Consider the following 20,151-nt stretch of genomic DNA (forward strand, 5'->3'; position numbering starts at 1 on the left):
AAAGAATTATCCACGCACACAGAACCAATCTAGTTATTAAGAAAAAAAACTTTACTGGGGTATTACTGGAATACTATCTACCCAAGACGAAACAACATATTAATATTAAATTAAAGTTAGTGTTAATAAATAATCTTGAACAGTAATAAAGCAATCATTGATAGCAAATACTAATCTTCTGACACTGTATTGATACGTATTAGGCGAGATATAGTGATACTACTTATCCATAATGAGAAAAAAGATATAGTAAAATATCAGGAAATTATTCAGAATAAATTACAAACATGTTCCGACACTTATGGTGTCTCATACAACATAATAATTTCAATGTTCTGATTGTTTATACCATAGGTGTCAAAACATGTTTGTAATTTTTTTCAAAATAAATTAGTGATATTAGACAAAATCTTTGTGTTTTCATTCGAATACTACTTATCAAGTCTTTAGAAAAATATTAGAAGAAAAAACAAGATAAATACATTCTAAGGCTCAACTCACACTTACGCGACTCAGGTCGAGAAGAGACTCGACTGTAGTCGAGAGCATGTGTTTCCAAATGGTGACGTCGCGGAGACTAGAATCGATTGGTCTGAGTATCACCATTATTTGGAAACAAATGCTCTCGACTACAGTCGAGTCTCTTCTCGACCTGAGTCGCGTAAGAGTGAGTTGAGCTTAACAGTAAGGCTGTTAGTCGAGAGCATGTGTTTCAAAATGGTAACACTCAGACCAGTCGATTCTAGTCTCCGCGACGTCACCATTTGAAAGCACATGCTCTCGACTGGAGTCGAGTCTCTCCTCGACCTGAGTTGCGTAAGTGTGTGTTGAGCCTAACAGTAAAAAACATTTACTGTAAGAATGCACTTTCTCACAGTAATTGAAACTGTAGAATACAGTTTATTACTGAAATTAAAAACTACTACAGTATTTACTTCTGTATTTATTTAGAATGATAAATACATTCTAACAGTAAAAAACATAAACTACTCAAAAGAGCAAAACACAAATTTTAACCGAAAAAAGTTATAATTTCAATTTGTGACGAGATAATAGAGTGTAGATGATTATGAATCAGCCACAAATTGTAATTAAAAACTGTTCTGTGACTGATTTAATGAGAGAGTATAGATTATATATGGCAGTTTGAAAATGATTCAATTTGTTTCCTCAATCTACCACACATAGAAAATAACAGAAACAATCCATTCGGCTAGAATAAGAAATGTTGCGATTGATTGATAGCTTACGATTGAGGAACACATCCAATTGCAAAGCCAACCAAACCGCGGAGGATGAGAATCCACGTGTAGTTGGGTGCGAACGAGCTGAGAAGACCATAATAAAACAGCAGCACAGCGCATAGTGTCAAAGCCTACAACAAAACGTAAACGGTCACAAACATCACAAATAAATTTAATACGAATATAATAGAAATTTAAATACCAATCTTCTAGTTTGAACTATATTTGTTATTATATCTTTACTCAACGATCATTCGATATTCCGTAATTGATTAGTGTTATAATCGTAGATTGATTGGTGAAACATTGATTACTGAATTGTGCAACTGGCCTCCCATAGAATCACCGCTTACCTGATGGAAGAGAGAATATTATATTCTTACAATATTACAGTTATCTCTCACTACAAAAATTGTGGAATTATCATACAGTACTTATATACATCACGAATCATATTATATTGATAGTCTAATACTATAGTGAGGTCCACGTTATAATAGCAGTGAAGATAGATAGCAGAACAATGTTTCCGAACCTCTGTCTTGTCAATACCTTCTATAGACGGTAGTTGATACTGGTTTATTGATGTAATATTAATGGTTCATTCTCGTTTGAAATAATCAATTATATTTTTTTAAGCAAGAAATTATATTTTTCAATAATTTTATAATAAATTTTCATAATTAAGATAAAAATATTTTCTTAATTAATTATTAATTCTACATTGTTGAAAGACGATCTGGCAACAGAGCAAAGCGAGAAAGAGATAGCGCTATCCGCTTTGTTGAATGATAGTCAAGGATAGCAATGCCATTGCTAATCAAACACTGCCATTATAGCATGGACCTCACTATAGGTGAAGAAATGAAAATATTAACCTTTTTCAAAAACACTATGCTTCTTTTTTTTAAAACAACAAACTTCTTCAAAATTATTAGAAATTTGTTGTTTTTAAAAGAAGTTCAAATGTTTATTTTTCAAAAATGGGTGCTATTTTCATTTCATTTTATTTTATTACTAGAAGTAGCCCTTATTGTTTATAATAATTCTAACTGTAGAAATATGTCCAATATTCACTTTGTTGGTAAGGGCTACTCGTATTTATGTAGAGAATTTCAAAGTACTCTTTCTCCAATCCAACATAAGAGAGTAAAAGTCTCACTTGGAAATGACATTATAAGTCGAAACATGTTGTGAGAAATCGAATGAAGTTGAAAAAAGGTATTTTTATTTTTTAATTTTTTTATGAAAATATATCCAAATATGAATCCATCCATGTTAAGATTCATGAAAAGTTTCACTGCATCAAGCCACTGTACTCAGCAACAAGCAACTCTATTTACACTGTACTCTGTATTCAATTGAAACTCAACTCAGTTTCAATGTAAAATTCAATTGAAACCGATTTCTAATTGTAATGAAACAACATAAATATAATTTGATTATCTACCATAATTTGAATTTCTACAGTTCAATGATTGTTGTCAATAAGTAATATTTTATTATATATTCACATTTTTACTAGTAGTGCTATTATTTTAATTTAAAAAATTCTAGAAAATCAAATTACAATATAGAACTATTTTAACAAAATTTGCTGAACGTTGGAATTTGTAATGTAATATCAATGGGTATTCTTACCTATTATACAAAACTCACCAAGATCCATTCACATATCATCTATACTTTTCATAGTACAAAACAAAAACTTGACATATGTATTTTTTTATCACATGATGGGCTCCAGTAAATTTACCAAAATATGATTCAATCATGCAATCTATTATAGAATGTTCACTAGTGTTAGATTAATTATAGTCTCTTCACAAGTTACAGACTAAGTCTGTTCACTAGTTAAAGACTAATTATAGTCTGTTCACAAGTTACAGAATAAGTCTGTTCACAAGTTACAGACTAAGTCTGTTCACAAGTTACAGACTAAGTCTGTTCACAAGTTACAGACTAAGTCTGTTCACAAGTTACAGACCAAGTCTGTTCACTAGTTAAAAACTAATTATAGTCTGTTCACAAGTTACAGAATAAGTCTGTTCACAAGTTACAGACTAAGTCTGTTCACAAGTTACAGACTAGTCTGTTCACAAGTTACAGACTAAGTCTGTTCACAAGTTACAGACTAGTCTGTTCACAAGTTACAGACTAAGTCTGTCACAAGTTACAGACTAGTCTGTTCACAAGTTACAGAATAAGTCTGTTCACAAGTTACAGACTAAGTCTGTTCACAAGTTACAGACTAAGTCTGTTCACAAGTTACAGACCAAGTCTGTTCACTAGTTAAAGACTAATTATAGTCTGTTCACAAGTTACAGAATAAGTCTGTTCACAAGTTACAGACTAAGTCTGTTCACAAGTTACAGACCAAGTCTGTTCACTAGTTAAAGACTAATTATAGTCTGTTCACAAGTTACAGAATAAGTCTGTTCACAAGTTACAGATAAGTCTGTTCACAAGTTACAGACTCAGTCTGTTCACAAGTTACAGACTAAGTCTGTTCACTAGTTAAAGACTAATTATAGTCTGTTCACAAGTTACAGAATAAGTCTGTTCACAAGTTACAGACTAAGTCTGTTCACAAGTTACAGACTAAGTCTGTTCACAAGTTACAGACTAAGTCTGTTCACCAGTTACAGACCAAGTCTGTTCACTAGTTAAAGACTAATTATAGTCTGTTCACAAGTTACAGAATAAGTCTGTTCACAAGTTACAGACTAAGTCTGTTCACAAGTTACAGACTAAGTCTGTTCACAAGTTACAGACTAAGTCTGTTCACAAGTTACAGACCAAGTCTGTTCACTAGTTAAAGACTAATTATAGTCTGTTCACAAGTTACAGAATAAGTCTGTTCACAAGTTACAGACTAAGTCTGTTCACAAGTTACAGACCAAGTCTGTTCACTAGTTAAAGACTAATTATAGTCTGTTCACAAGTTACAGAATAAGTCTATTCACAAGTTACAGACTAAGTCTGTTCACAAGTTACAGACTAAGTCTGTTCACATGTTACAGACCAAGTCTGTTCACTAGTTAAAGACTAATTATAGTCTGTTCACCAGTTACAGATTAATTATAGTCTGTTCACTAGTTACAGATTAATTATAGTCTGTTCACTAGTTACAGACTAATTATAGTCTGTTCACTAGTTACAGACTGATTATAGTCTGTTCAGCAAAACGATGGAGTGATATTTAACAAAGAATTTTTTTTGTTGGTGAATTTATTAGCTAAAAAAACGTTAGGTTGATTAAAAACATGTTTGATATTCCGTTAAATATGTTTTGCAATTTTTTGAAAAATATGATAGTCGAAATTGAAAATTAACCACTTCTACATGGAGAAGTAGCCATATTAATCTTTCTAAGTCATCTCTCATATTAATCTTTCTAAGTCATCTCTCATAATCATCTTTAAGGCTTTCGGCTGATAATTTCATCAACAAAAAATGCATATGTTGTATATATCACTTCGTCGTTTTACTGAACAGATTATATAACATTTAGAATGCATATTAGAGAATATTGATCTTGAGTTTGGTTTCTAAAATTAAAAAGTGTAGAGTAATAATAATTATTAGAATAAGCTATAAAATTCTGGTTAACGTTGTTTCATGGAACTCTCTTGAAACTAGAACAATTCATAGAATTTTTATAAATTATGATTATCAATGAAAACAGTACTCTTTTGATCGTGGAGTGAGTATATTTTATTGTATACATAGTGATTGTTATTATGTTGTGATTTAATAACAACTCTATTGGGTACTTGGTGGACGTGTTACTGACTGAGAAGCTTTCTTGGTTCAATCATGTACATAGTCAGCCGGCTTGCTACTTCAGTCTTAAAAGGCTTATGTGGGCATATCTACATCATCAAAAAATACTACTAATAGAATAAAATTTCATTTTTATATCATGCTAAACTTCATTTTAGACAATATTGTATTTCGCACATGTAGATCCAAAGTTGCTGGGGCGCTACTTATGAATCCTATGAAAATCTATAAATTAATCTTGAATCAATAAATGAATTATAATCTGAGTTATAAAAAATGTAAGAATGATTACCAACATAGTAGTGTCATTTCAAAGTGATTGGCCTCACACACTCACACATATAATATGGTGACAAGAGATTGCAAAACCAGTTACTTTGGCGGGTCATTCAAGTGTGAAGGAGCTGATAATCAAAAATATTGATGTATGACGTGAATAAGCATAGATTCTATATACAAATAATAATAATAATAATAATAAACCGACAAAAAATAGTTGCGATGAGCGAGCTGATATTCACAAACCTGTTTTCGACCATATCTGTCACTGATGTAGCCCCAAAAAGTTGAACTTATCATCATTCCAAGAAATACAATCTGAAAAATCAAATCATGCAATTAATTATTGTATAAGAGTTAAAATAAATAATGGCGCCCTTTTCCTTTTGTTACTAATGGTAAAGGTACTTTTCCTAAAGAATAGAAATTGATGGATCATAGATTTCTTATTGTATGACAATGTGTGAAAAAGTTGTGCCTGATTTGAAAGATAATTAAGTTATGCTAATTCTGTCCTGTTTGTACACTTAATTTTGTTCCAATAAATCAATTAAAAGTAGCACAGAAAGCTGTTTTGAGAGTAGCACTAGAGAGAGACAGTAGATCCAACTCACATGACTTGTATGAAGACTTCAATGTCTTGGATATCAGGCAATTATTTGTGAAAATGCACTAATTTATAGGTATAAGCACAAAGCACTATACTGATATTTTCATTAGAGACACCCACACATATTCCACCCGAACAGCAACAATTTCAGGAATAATAACACCTACAATTAACAAAACATATTCATCCACAAACATTTATTACATAGTTCATATGCTTTTCAGGAATATTCCCAATTGACTCAGAGAATTTGACGCAGCATCTTTGGTAGTGTACAAAAAATTGTGAATCTTTGGCTAAACGAAATAGGTAGGGATGGAACCGAAAATATCATTAGCTCGGTTCATAGGTTATATAGTTATACCCCTATTTATTCTAGATGCAACACGTAGGCTACAAACTAGTGGACGTTCTCAAGCTCCGGTAAATTCTATTGTTCAATAACATATACTAAATTTCAAATCTATTTCTTTAATATCCTGACTGTTACTTTCTCATACAAGTTTCATCTGAATCATTTTAATCCAGATTCACCCTTACTCACAGGCAATAGCCTATGTAAGGGTATTTCTAATTACTATCATATAAATTGTAAGAAACAACAAAATGTTACTATAGTCTTTATCATGATATGCTAATAAATTTTATGTTATACTGTAGTACTACTGTATTTACTGTTATGCTGTACAATATACATCAACTTTTTAAAGTGTTGAAGAGAATAAATTTGATTTGATTTGAATTTTTTTGGCTTTTGTGATGGTTAAGCAATATTGTGATATCTATTTTAATTATTGAATTTGAATGTCAATAGTATGTTTCAATGATTTATCATTCTATCCCGTTTTAAATAGGAGATTTGTAAATATAGATTTTGAATTTGAACATAATGTTTTCCCTGTTTTTCATGTTGGAAAAATTAATTTAATAGAGGAAGATAGTTGACATATAGGCTACAGAGTGAGTCATATGTATGGGAACCCTCCAATAAGTTGGAGACTGTTGTAGATATAATACTGTAACTTTCAGGATAAGTTATTGGTAAAATACTCTACCTTTTGACGTACAACTGAATTTCAACCCCTCATAAGGGGTTGACTTAGGGGTTGTAGCTCGAATATTTTAAATGTAAACACCCATTGTGTAGTAAATCATTTTAAAGGCATTTTTAAAACAAGAAAGACGGCATCGATAAAAATGCTCTATGATACTTGTATCCGAAATGGCAGCTGATTGAAGCTTAAGTTTTCAAGGAAATCAGGGGTTGTAACTCAAATATGTTGAATGTAAACACCCATTGTGCGATACATCATTTTGAAGGTTTTTTCAAAACGAAAAAGATAACATCAATAAAAATGTTCTATACTTTATCCAAAATGGCGGCTGATTGAACTTTAACAATTATTTCTTTAAAAACTAGAACTTCAATCACCCGCCATTTTGGATAAAAGTATTTTACCAATAACTTATTCTGAAAGTTAAAGTATTATATCTACAACAGTCTACAATTTATTGAAGGGTTCTCATACATATAACTCACTTTGTATAATTGAATTGCATTTATTGATACACACCGTTGTCGCAAGGGCTTGCTGATATCTGGTGATATTCCATTCGCAATGCAGTGCCGGTGACAAAATACTGAGGATTGTCATTTCCATTGAATCTGCCATCCAGCAGAGACCTGTGAATAGGGACAGCTTAGCTTGGAACTTTCCAAATCCAAACGCATTCACAGCCTGAGTTACAGTAAAAGTATCTGAAAAAATTAAAAATTTTTAATAATAATAATATTTTTTATTTATTTAGAAAATATCTCACATTGCAAATGAAATTAAACTACAATATACAATAATCATCATTGACATACATCATATGCAATGCAATAATAATATGTGGAGTTTCTTAATAAAAATGGATGATTGAGTAGCTACCCCATGAAGCTAATTCTAGCTTATATTGAGGTTTTGTCTAATAAATCACTTTATCAGATTTGCACGAATTTTACAAACATGATTTAATAATCTATTCTTCTGTTTATATATGTTTTATTCGTAGATATGTTAACAGTAGGCCTATATTAAATTGAGCTATATGTTAATTAAATATTGATTTGTTATGAAGTAGCTCTTAATTTCTCTTTAACGTATCTGCGTATGTATTGAAACTCTTGAGGTGATTGGGGAATAGGGATACCGTTGAAGATGACATATAGATACAGAGTCCATAGGTCAGCTCTTAAAACAATAAGGGCCGTTTGCACAGTGTAAGTTTAAGCTAAAGCTTAAACCAAATCTGGATTTTTTTTAGTTTAAACTAAAATTCCGTTTGCACAGTATCAGTTTAAACTCTGCATTGAGTTTAAACTCTGGGAAAGTTTAAACCTCCAAAGCAGGAGGTTTAAACCAAATAATTTGGATTAACTTGACATCTGTAAAGATTTGATGGGAAAACTTCTGATAATAAATTATTTTTCGACGTTTGTTTTTATTGCTTCTGTAGACGATAATAATAATTATTTAGGTTATAGTGAATCGTTATTTGAATATAGAAATAATAATATAGGAATTGATAGAAGTTTTTAATGTGATTGATAAAGATGACTGAGAATTTTAAAACAGAGAAAAAGTGGGCAAAAAACGAAGAATTTTAATTTCTGGGATGATAGAGAAGTTTTCAACGATTTTGCTTGAGTAAAGAAACTGCCAATTTAATATTTGATTGAATAAACCACTTGATATAAATTAAGACAATATTTATATAGACCTACAGTGGTATTTGATCAGAAAACATGTTTTTAATAAACTGAGATATTTTTCTTTCAAGAGATTTCTAACAAACGAGGAAGACCGTAGTAAATTCAAGCGTAATAAAATAACTTTTTATCTTACATTCTAAAATATATTTTTTGGTGCCAACTAAACATAAGTTTTTAAAAATTTCTTGATCGCTTTTCACTTTTATTACCTTACAGCTTACAGCTCTGTGGATTTTGAACAAGAAAATAATAGCTACATCTACATAACCTCAATTTACTAATGGTTTGTAAACTAATAACAAATTTCCTGTGAAAATCAGCCTTCCTGATATTATAAACGATGACATTCTATTACCAACTTAACGCTAAACTAGTTTAACTTAAACTGGATTAGTAAATGCACTGAGAAAACCGATTAAAGTTTAAACTTTCAGATTAACTTACTCGATTAACTTAATCGAGTTTAGCAATCTATACTGTGCAAATGGCCCTAAGCCGGATAAATTTTAACTGAGATTAATTCCACGAGAACCAATCAGAGAAGCCGTCTTATCAAAAAGGCCTTATTGTGCAACTGGGCCTTAGCCTAAATATGCCAACTAGAAATATTTTGATGGAATCAAATAAATTTTTCATCAATATTTTCATGAAATAATCAACATTAATAAAAATTCGCCTTAAGTCAATAATTGTCAATCAATCTTCTTACCATCTGGAACAACAGATACAGAGTTCATCTCCAGCTCTTGAGGTGGATGTCCATCTGATTCATGGGAGATGGCATCTGAACTCAATGATCTATCTAGATCCTCATAATTTCTTGACCTCCTCGCCACCGACAGTATGTCAGCCATTTTCAAATGATTCTGAAAAAATAATGGTGATGCACTGATATCATCGCATATTATTATTGATATAAATATATCAATCACTGAAACTTTGGTTACAGATAGATAACTTTTGTTACATTATGCCTGTAAGCGGCTAGTTCTTAAACTCTTGCTGTAGGTAACTAAACCGAACACCAACCACATTAAGGTATTAATTTCTATTATAAATAGGCCTATAATCATTTTAACCGTACCAGAGGCTGAGCAGGACTCGAACTGGCCTTTTCCACCTGTCTGTGAGACTTTTCAACATCTACCAATAGCAGCAAGAGACGTCTGTCAACCAGTCGAGTTCAGGGCGTGCTGAACGGATTGCTGGTGGAGAACCCATTGTATTCCATCAGTGAGTTATTAATGTTGGGCAGCACACTGGTGAGTTCGTATTTTTGACTTTCTGTTATTGTGACTAGCTATTAGGTGTTAGCTTTCTTGTTTTTTTTCGTGATCAGTTATGGACCTAAAATACTAAATAAATTTTCAACAAAAAACTGAACCATCAGTGCAAAGTGCCTTTTTGCTTTGCTCAAACTTAAGCCGCCTAATCCAATAATTTATACAGCAACAATTAAGTCCTGTCAAAAGGGAGATTTGTATTAGGCTAAATTTAAACAAATGGCTATAGTAGAAAATTCTAGCAATCAGTCACCACTTTAAAAGCATAAAGGTGATCAATAAAGATGAACACACTTTATAACTTAATCATTTGATTGCCTATACACACAGGCCCCTAAGTAGGCCTACTATACTGTGGACTGTAGTTCCATTACTTGAGTTAAGTACTGGTCCAGTATAATATTTGAAAGTTTCATTTTTCATAATCACTACATAAATTCAACTAGCAAACCATGGAATGCCTTATGGAACCTTACACTGTACTATAGATAGTAGTAGGCTTCTTCGGTAACTGGAATATTAGGCTACAAGCCCAAGTACGAAGATGGAATAAGTTGATCAGATGCTCACGAAAGCTATAGTGGAATTTTATAATTTTCATGAGAAAATAGATTGGAATTAATGGGTCAAGGAAATATACACTAATTTTACAGAAATCAGAGTAGAACAGTTCGAAGAGATTGGATACCGTTACAGTAGTTAGTCTTGAGTAGCTCAGAGTTTTACAATTGAAACACAAACTATAGGTGCCTTATTTACTTGAATAACTCTTTTAGATTATTTTCCTCACCTGAAATTCCAATCAGATGTGAATGATCTTCTTCATTTTAGTAAGATGGAAAGTTACAAATCCTAAAATGAGAAAATGATAATCTTATAGGTTATGTATCGAATTGACATGACAACACCACACAACACAAACCACTCTCGGTCTCAGACAGCACCGTATTGCGTATGCGTTACTAACGGGGTTTTCCCGTTCCATTCAGTCAGATCTTTGAATGTAACGTTCTTTGTGATGATGGTTACCGAGCACCGTAACTGGAGCCGTCATTCCATTTTGATGAGGATATTATTATCCGAATGATGATTTATCATTAAGCTCGATATAATAATCAATATATTATCATCATTTCATTCTATAAAAGGAAGAGTACTTTTCAATAATATAATTAATGAAATATAACGGTTGTTATTTAACTAATGTTAAAAAACACTTTAACTGAGTCATCATATTGTCATTTAAAAGCAAAAACCTAACCCCCTAACCACCCCTTTTCTATTTAAAATATTAATGAACATAAATATTTGTAAAAACTCGTAATCCCTTCCAGCATATTGCAATTTCAAAGCAAAATCCTAACCCTCTAACCTATCTTTTCACCTTTGAAATATCAAAAACCATAATTTTACCTGTTTCCTAGCCCTTTCTAGCAATTTGCACTGAGTTTAAACACAAGCGGTCAATAATGCATCGTAGTGCGCATGTGCAATTGACGTATCTGTTGAAGGAGCAGCTTCTCTTTGTCACAGAAACAGAGTAACGGCCAGCAACAGTCACAGCTATGAGATATTTATTCAAAAGTATTCTTTGAGTATCTATATTGAGGTCCACGTTATAATATTAGTGTACGATTTGCAATGGTGTTATCTATCTTGTCTATCGTTCAACAAAGCAGATGGCGCTATCTCTTTCACGTATTGCGATGTTGCCTCATTGTTTATCGACAATGTAGAAATTCAACTAATTGACAAAATATTTTATCTCAATCATGAAAATTTATTTCACATCTTCAAGAAATATATTTTTGACAAATAAAATATGATTTACCATTTTCAAAAATAATGAACAGTCAAATTGTTTCTATACTGTATGTATACTGTGACTGAACGCTTGGAACTGTCTTTACTTCATCGACTGTCCGTTTTTTCAGTTCATCGACACATCAACAGAGAAGTGTCAAAAATAATTGACATCGGCTAAAACCGTCATTGGAACAAGAAATATGTGATGCTTTTTTAGTATTTTGTCAAAATTATGTGGATAATCTTCAATCAAATCAAAATTTTTATTCACAACTCAAAACAATTGAGGGTCCTGCCAACCGGAAGGTTTTTCGGCGGTTGCCCAGTTACAAAAAAAAACAAGTTACAAAAGTTAAATAATGAACTTAGACGAAGTAAATATGACACTTCAAAGATTTTAAGTATAAGATAAAAGAAAACAAATACAAAGTGCAAAAAGAAAATAAGAAAAATACATCAGATTTTGCTAGAGAATTAGTAAAAAAGGGAAAATAACTTTATTGAAAGTTTTTTAAATTATCAGACCAAAAAAAAATTAACCTGGACACTAACCCACAACATTAGTCCTGTGCGCTGTTATCTGCTTCACGTTTGCACTCGGATCAAGGTCTAATTGATTGGGCAAGTAAAATTTGGATCACAAATTCAATAGGTATGTTTTAATATTATCAAATTGCAATTTATTTTCATTTGAGAAAAAATTTAAATAGGACTTGATAGACTTAGAATATTGAATAAATATTTATTTTTAGAATAATAATAATGAAAAATCAACTCTTCGTTCAGTATTTTTGTATAACTAGTTTTTTCAAATGGTTATATCCAATTTGACATTCTGCTCTGAGGACATTCTATTGATTCATGTGAAGTACATTAGAAGTGCTTCTACAGAAAAAAGCTCTGCGAACATTGACATAAAGTGATTTTGATGCCAACATCAAGCCCATTTTCATAGATCTGAACAAGTCTACAGTCTACGGTCAGTAGGCCTATATCTTGGCATCACTCATACATGTCAAGACTCAGCAGGCATCTTTCACAATAAGACGACAGATTCATGCTCATAAAACAAGAATTAGTCCAAAAAATATTGATGTGTACCCAGATGTTGTAGACTTGAAGTAGAGTACTGTTCCCCTGCTTTGGCAATGAAAATATTCAATAAATAATTTATTGTCCTCTTCTCTTCTGACAGCTCGGTTCTACAGTTTCATCAATCATAATTAAGGTTAGAAATGATGAATAATGTCTGAATAGAGGCAAAAGGGATAAATTTGTTCTTTGATACATTTTGGTTACCGGTATATTGGGCCTACATTAAAGTATTCTCATCCAATACCATTCAGTTTCAGCTGTTTTGAATAACCAGGCCAGATGATTAGGCTATCATAATTATTTTTATAGTAAAGTTGCTCACATGTTATATGCTATAGATTCATTTTGATTATGTTATTGTTTGTGATCAACCTTTTCATTCTTGAACATCATGGAACTAAGAATTTATCATTCTTTCATGTACATAATTATAAGATTCGAATAAAATGAACTATTACCGTACACAATTTTCGGATTGAATTGAGATTGAGATCTTGCAAAATCAATATATTTATTTAAAAATACATAATTATTATAATAGTAACTTAGTAGCTTAGTAGTTCGAATATTACAAAACAAATTTACTACTCCTCATAGATGAAAGTTGAATAGTATAGTAATCTATACTTGGTTTGAATAAATTGATAGATGTAACCAAGCTAGATTAATATATTAAATTCATTCACAAAACAACATCAAGAATATCATAGTAGCCTGTTTAAGCTTAAGTCTTTCAAGAGTTTAGTTTGATTTCTTCAAGTGATCTGAAAATCTCTGAGTGGCATATTTCATTATGGAGGAATGTGAGTTACTCTTGACCTGGATGTCACCAGATACGTGTACAATACAAGTAACGGTTTCTAACACTAACACTGACTGTAACATCTCACCTGTCACGCTTCAATGATCTGCCTCAATCAATCAGCAAACAATAAAGTCCTAGAATGTCAAAAAAATGTGAAACTAAACATTTGAAGAGGTATTGGTCACAGTATCTGGTCTTCTTTGTTGCAGTCCAGGCTAGTTTCAATAGACAGGTGAGGGAATGAACCTGAATCAATGTCTCTTTGAAAAGATCATGGAAATAGCCAAATATTGAGGCACCTATTGTGAAATTTTAAAGAAGATGAAATTTCGTAGTCACTTATTTGATCAATTAAAATGAACATGTCACACATGATAAGTTAAAATATTAAATCAGGAATCAAATGCAACCGGTCACAAGTTCATGAAATCTTTAATGGTTATCAAGATATTCCAATGTATACGCACAATTCAGTAAATTTAATTGCATATTCCAATAATTGACTGGATAATATTTTTATGTTAATTGTTATGCTGAAAAACAAGCCTTACGTGAAATTTGACTTGGATTCCAATGTAATCGGGTAAAGCTCATATCGGTTATAATGATTATTGAGATATTCCAAATATTGTGTACAATAATATTATTCAGAACATTTCAGCATTCTATAGAATATCTCAAAAATTATCATAACATCAGAAGAATAAGAAGAAGAACATAGGTAAAGAAGGAGAATAAGAAGAAGAAGAAGAAGAAGAAGAAGAAGAAGAAGAAGAAAAAGGAAGGAGGAAAAGAAACAGAAGAAGGATTTAAAGAAAATAAAATCAAGAAGAATATCTTCTTCTTCTTCTTCTCTTCTTCTTCTTCTTCTTCTTCTTCTTCTTCTCTTCTTCTTCTTCTTCTTCTTCTTCTTCTTCTTCTTCTTCTTCTTCTTCTTCTTCTTCTTCTTCTTCTTCTTCTTCTTCTTCTTCTTCTTCTTCTTCTTCTTCTTCTTCTTCTTCTTCTTCTTCTCTTCTTCTTCTTCTTCTTCTTCTTCTTCTTCTTCTTCTTCTTCTTCTTCTTCTTCTTCTTCTTCTTCTTCTTCTTCTTATTGCATTTAGTTGCGAAGTAAAAAGATACTGTATCAACCGGTTCGTATCATGTCTTCCTGCCAGCGCTATCTACCGTCACATTAAACTACTACATTAAGCTTTTTTCTACTCATAATTCCGTAAGTACAACTTTTATGACGCTTTTAATTAAACTTTTGACCAATCTTTTACAATTTTTACTATCTACAAACCTTTTTTGATGTGTAAAGAACTCTTGAAATGAATTTCAATGCGATTGGCTGTTATTTGTTACTTAGAACCGACTTTGTAGGATTTGCCTCTCGTTTGAGATTTGTGTAGTCCTTTCATAAATACACCCAACTTAAAATCGAACAATATGTATAACGTTGATGATAAATATTTGAATAACATTTTTTTGGAGAATCATCGGTCCTAGCACAGGATACAAATAGATATTTGTATTCTGAGGTCCTAGGTAACGATGGTTCCATTATACACCTACATAAGTGCGGGACTCGAATTCTCGAATTCTAATCTTCAGAGAAGCAGAAGTCTCGGGTATAGAGCCTCGAGTAAGAGCGGGTTACCTCTGCCTTATGAGAAGTGCCTGAGTGATTTGATGTAGGGATGGGCAAAGTATAGCTCATTCTTGTGATTAGATCAAGATCGCTCGCTCACCAAAAGTAGGTTCACAAAAGTAGCTCTTGTGAGCCATTTAAAGAGCTCAAACAGAAAACTATGGCTCATCAGATTAGGTTTTACTTTAACCTTGTATTCAACTTTTAGGCTTTTATTAGATTATAATTTATCATTATCAAATATGTCATGTTTATAAATTTAAACCTTGTATTCAACTTTTAGGCTTTTATTAGATTATAATTTATCATTATCAAATATGTCATGTTTATAAATGGTGGGTCATGTTTTATAAATTATTTCTTTAATCAAGGATTTTCTATTGAACATAATAGGCATTGGAGAGCTAGAATCATCAACTTAATTAGGAAAAACATAATATTTACAGTTTACACATGCATCTAGTGCCTGCGAAAGAAAGTAATGCCAACATGCACAAAAGTTTTACTGGCAAAGTGGACAACTTTCAACTTACATTATTTGTAAGTTGTTGTGTAATGTGTATGTTATCATGAAAGTGCTACCAGTACTTTCGCAAGCATGACATGCATGTGTAAACGTGAACTCCACGCAAGCTACAATATAATTTTATTGCTAGGTCACAGAATAGGTATATGTATACTGTGGCTAGGTATTGTCTGCACCTTAGACCAGTTATAGAATAGACACGCTGGGAAGTCTAGCCTCAGAAGCCAACATCTACTGCCAAATTCGCCCACCTTGACGTCACAACAGTGACGTCACGCATCATATTGAAAACTTTCAGATTGTGTCCATTTCAGATTCATGGTGTTTTTAGGTTATTTCTAGCTACAGGCAAAAACGATATAATGTTGATTTATGATGTGTTATGTGATATCGGCTTCAAAGTTATAATGTGTTTTGAAAATAATAAGGTACGGTAGCCTACAAAACTAATTTATTGTCATGCTGCAATGAGTTTACTCACATCATAACCAAGGATAATATAACAGATACAACTTACAATATTTATTGTATAAATTTCAACTTACACATGAAAAGATATTCCACTTTTTTCCTAAAAATTTCAGTGCAATTATATGCTGCGCAGGAGATTACCATTTTCATAAATAATAATTACATAAATAAATGATAATCTGCTATGGAAAACAAGCTATGTTTAACAACAATGCATTGTTTAACAACAATGTCTATACGATGCGTGACGTCACTGTTGTGACGTCAAGGTGGGCGAATTTGGCAGTGGATGTTGGCTTCATCGACTTTTAGTATGAATATACAATTGGCCGTGTCTATTCTATAACTGGTCAAAGGTCTGCACGCAAAGAGAAAACAAAATTTGTTGGAACTTATTTCCTTAGACCAGTTATATAGAATAGACACTCTGGGAAGTCTAGCCTCTGAAGCCAACATCTACTGCCATATCTCCAAATCATGACGTCATCATCGGATAGAAAACTTTCAGAATTTGTCTATTTCAGAAGGATGTAAATTATTATTTATCGAAATGGTAAACTCCAGCTGCGCTCCCGCTGAAATAGACACAATCTTCTATGGAAAATAATGTAAACAAACTCTGCAGAAAAGTTCATCATCGACTTTCAGTATGAATATACAATAGGCCGTGTCTATTCTATAACTGGTCTAAGCTTATTTCAACCAACATAACCTTCCACGCTCTGAGGAACAGTTTCAACATTCAACGAATAAGATCTTTGGGTTCGGAATTCGAACAGAAACGATGAGTGATCAGTGATCACTGATTCAGTGAAGGAAAAGGAAATGAACTGCTCCGGAACAATCCTTTCAGGTCTTCGAGATCAAGCATCAAGATCGAATGGTCGAAGTCGAACCAGAACTGTGATGGTGATCATGATCAGATGAGCCAAACTTCATAGAGCGCGGGAGCGTCGACCATAGAGAGCAAGGTCTCACTCGTGTTCCTAATGATGTTCCTATGAAGCGGCCACTATGTGGGGTCTTTATGGCGGTATATTTGAAATATTCCAATCTGCTCTTGACAAAATCATGCATTGTGCTTTTTAAAAACAATATTCTGTTTCAGATAATATGTAAATTCAGGTTTTCGATTTTTTAATGAAATTTCAATAATAAATGGTTCAATAATTCATTTTTTAATATTAAAAATTGTTCTTATTCTTGTATCTTGTTATGATTTGTAAGGCACTTGTAGAAATGGCAAAACTCAAATAGAGCTTGAAGTTCCCAATCTAAAAATCAATAATTCAGTTCCTAGTTGGAATCTTAAAACCTTTAAATATAACACTGGGGTCTGCTGGACCCCAGCCTTTCTTTTTGTAGTTATTTCTTTGCATAAACCGAAGATAGGGATATTTCACTCCAATGTAAATTCAGTTGGTACTACTGTGGTCGGCTTGCACTGTTGACACAGACTGTCAGTCTGCTTCTGTCCAGTCTAGAGAGTGAATGTGTTGTGGGGTCTGCTGAAGCCCAGTGTTATGTTTATGTGTGTCTTTTTCAAGTGGTGATGGTTTTTATGTTTGTTAGTTTCTTCATCATTTTTTTCTACACAATGGCACACAATCTTCGAGATAGGCCAGATTTAATTCGTGCTTTCTTAGAAGAAAGTGATGAAGACGATCCAGAGCATGTTCGTTGATAACACAGATTCGGATCCGGATTATGTTATATCAAATTATGATTCAGATGATGAACAAGATGCCATCGAAATGTTGAATGAATCTGGTGATGTACTGAATGTGAGTGAACCTAATTTGAATGAACCTGATGTGAATGAGCCTGATAATTTGCCTAGTGAATGTGACAATGTGCTGAATATTGATGAGCATGTTGATATCGAAAATGAACAAAATCCAGAATCCAGCAATCCAATTGAGAGACACCGAAGAAATATTCCTTTGATTAGGGGAAGAAATGAAAAGACACCCTATATTTGGACCATGAAGAAGCCAGAACGACGTGGGAGAGTTCCTGAAAGAAACTTAGTAACACATTTGCCTGGTCCAAGAGGTGCAGCTCGAGAAGTGAGAGCCCCCGAAGATGCTTGGAACCTTCTTTTTGATGATATCATGATAGAAGAAATAACCCTTCGGACAAATGAAGAGATAACCAGACAGATTCGTAACATTTCAAGGCTGTCTTACCATCGCAATACTTCTATAAAAGAAATGAAAGCTTACATAGGCATCTTGTACTTGGCTGGTGTGCAAATGTTTCTATCAATGCAAGAAATGAGTATAGTTGTCGAGCCTGGTGAAATAATTTTGAATTAAGAAAATGTATTTAATTAATTTTAAAACATATCTTGAGAACAGAAGTGAAGTTTTCTCTTGTTTTTTTTTTGTTTTAATGGCCTTATAAGTTCTGCCAGCAACCAATTACTGTGTCAAACAGAACCAACAGCTTTGTCCAATCACAAGCGAGAACGATGGTGTTAGTAGTACATGCCCATTCTCGACTCTGAGTGTTCGAAGCATAATGTGTCACCGTTCCTCCAGAAATGTTCCAAATATTCAAAAATTCACTTGTCAGATTACGAGATAATAATAATTCAATTTCTAATCACAGATTTTTGGATATGTAACTACTACTTCTACTTCTGCATCACTGTCCAACATTATCTCCTCATGTGGTAATATGTTATGTGATGTGGTAATTCTGTAATATAGAGTGATAGTAGCGGGAATATTGTAGAATTCATTCAAAATAAATGAAGTTGAAAACTTGAAAACAAAAATACTATAGTGAGTTCAAGTTATATAATGACAGTATTTGATTAACTCAAGTGTTACTATCCTTGTCTATCATTCGACAATGAAGATGGCGCTATTCAATCAATCAATCAATTAATCAATTTTATTAGAAAAACATTTTTACATTGTTGGGTCTGGCTAAACTCTTGGGTTTTTCAGCAGGTGCTAGATCAAAACAAAATTATTCACAACGTTAAATTCAAATTAAGAATAAATAAAATAGAATAGCTTGTCATGAATTAAGAGTAATATACAAGAAATGAAATAAAAGGATTACAATCATAATGAGAAATTATAATAAACATAATAATTATAATTAAAGGAAAAAAGGAGTTAATCAAAGAACTAAAAGAGCTTTTCCAGCTTTGCAACGTTGCCAGATCGTTTTTCAACAGTGTAGAGATATAATTAATTAACAAAATATTCAATCTCAATAGAATATAATTATTGATCATTTTCAACTAGAATGAACAGTAATATTACATCAGATGATGAATTAACAAAATATTCAATCTCATCAAATTATAATTATTGATCATATTCAACTAGAATGGACGGTTAATATTACATCAGATGTACCGGCATCAGCTATATATTCTAGAGAAAACAGTAACAAGGCAGAGAATCGGCAAAACTGTTTTCCTATCTTTCTCTACTAAAACATTATAACGCTTATAAAGCTTTTAGCATTAATACGATGACCGCACTATAAATCAACTGCTATGGTGCTATGTGGCCCTGGTAGTTTATACAGCAAAAGATTCACTGCCGACTCGACTGAACGACCTAAGAGGGGGTCATTCGATTTAAACTGTTTGGATCTGTGGAGTAGCCGTGGTCTAGTGGTCTAGACACTGACTTGGTGCCACCAGTGGCCCGAGCTCGAATCTCAGCAGGGCCAGATATTTTTGACAGTTGACTCCTGTTGTAGTCCTCCTGTAGTTCTCTCCTGACTGTTCGCTTATATTTGCGAATCTTACACAGCTATAAAGACAGAAAGAAGGTAACAGAGGATACGTATAGGAACGAGAAGAAAGATATTTTCAATTAATAAAAAATA

General features: G+C 32.5%; 1 protein-coding gene across 1 annotated transcript in view; it reads right to left on the reverse strand.

The window, feature by feature from the left end:
- Nucleotides 1-10,905, reverse strand: part of LOC111044748 (synaptic vesicle 2-related protein) — a 32,809-nt gene extending 21,904 nt beyond the window's left edge. Inside the window, exons 1-5 of the mRNA XM_039442727.1 lie at nt 10,751-10,905; nt 9,387-9,543; nt 7,494-7,678; nt 5,556-5,627; nt 1,251-1,375 (exon numbers count right to left, since the gene is read on the reverse strand). Coding sequence (XP_039298661.1) covers nt 1,251-1,375; nt 5,556-5,627; nt 7,494-7,678; nt 9,387-9,531 — 527 coding nt within the window. The 5' untranslated portion in view covers nt 9,532-9,543; nt 10,751-10,905. The remainder of the gene's footprint in view (nt 1-1,250; nt 1,376-5,555; nt 5,628-7,493; nt 7,679-9,386; nt 9,544-10,750) is intronic.
- Nucleotides 10,906-20,151: the final 9,246 nt, after the last annotated feature.

The sequence above is a fragment of the Nilaparvata lugens genome, chromosome X, assembly GCF_014356525.2.
Source record: "Nilaparvata lugens isolate BPH chromosome X, ASM1435652v1, whole genome shotgun sequence".
Taxonomy (NCBI): Eukaryota; Metazoa; Arthropoda; class Insecta; order Hemiptera; family Delphacidae; genus Nilaparvata; species Nilaparvata lugens.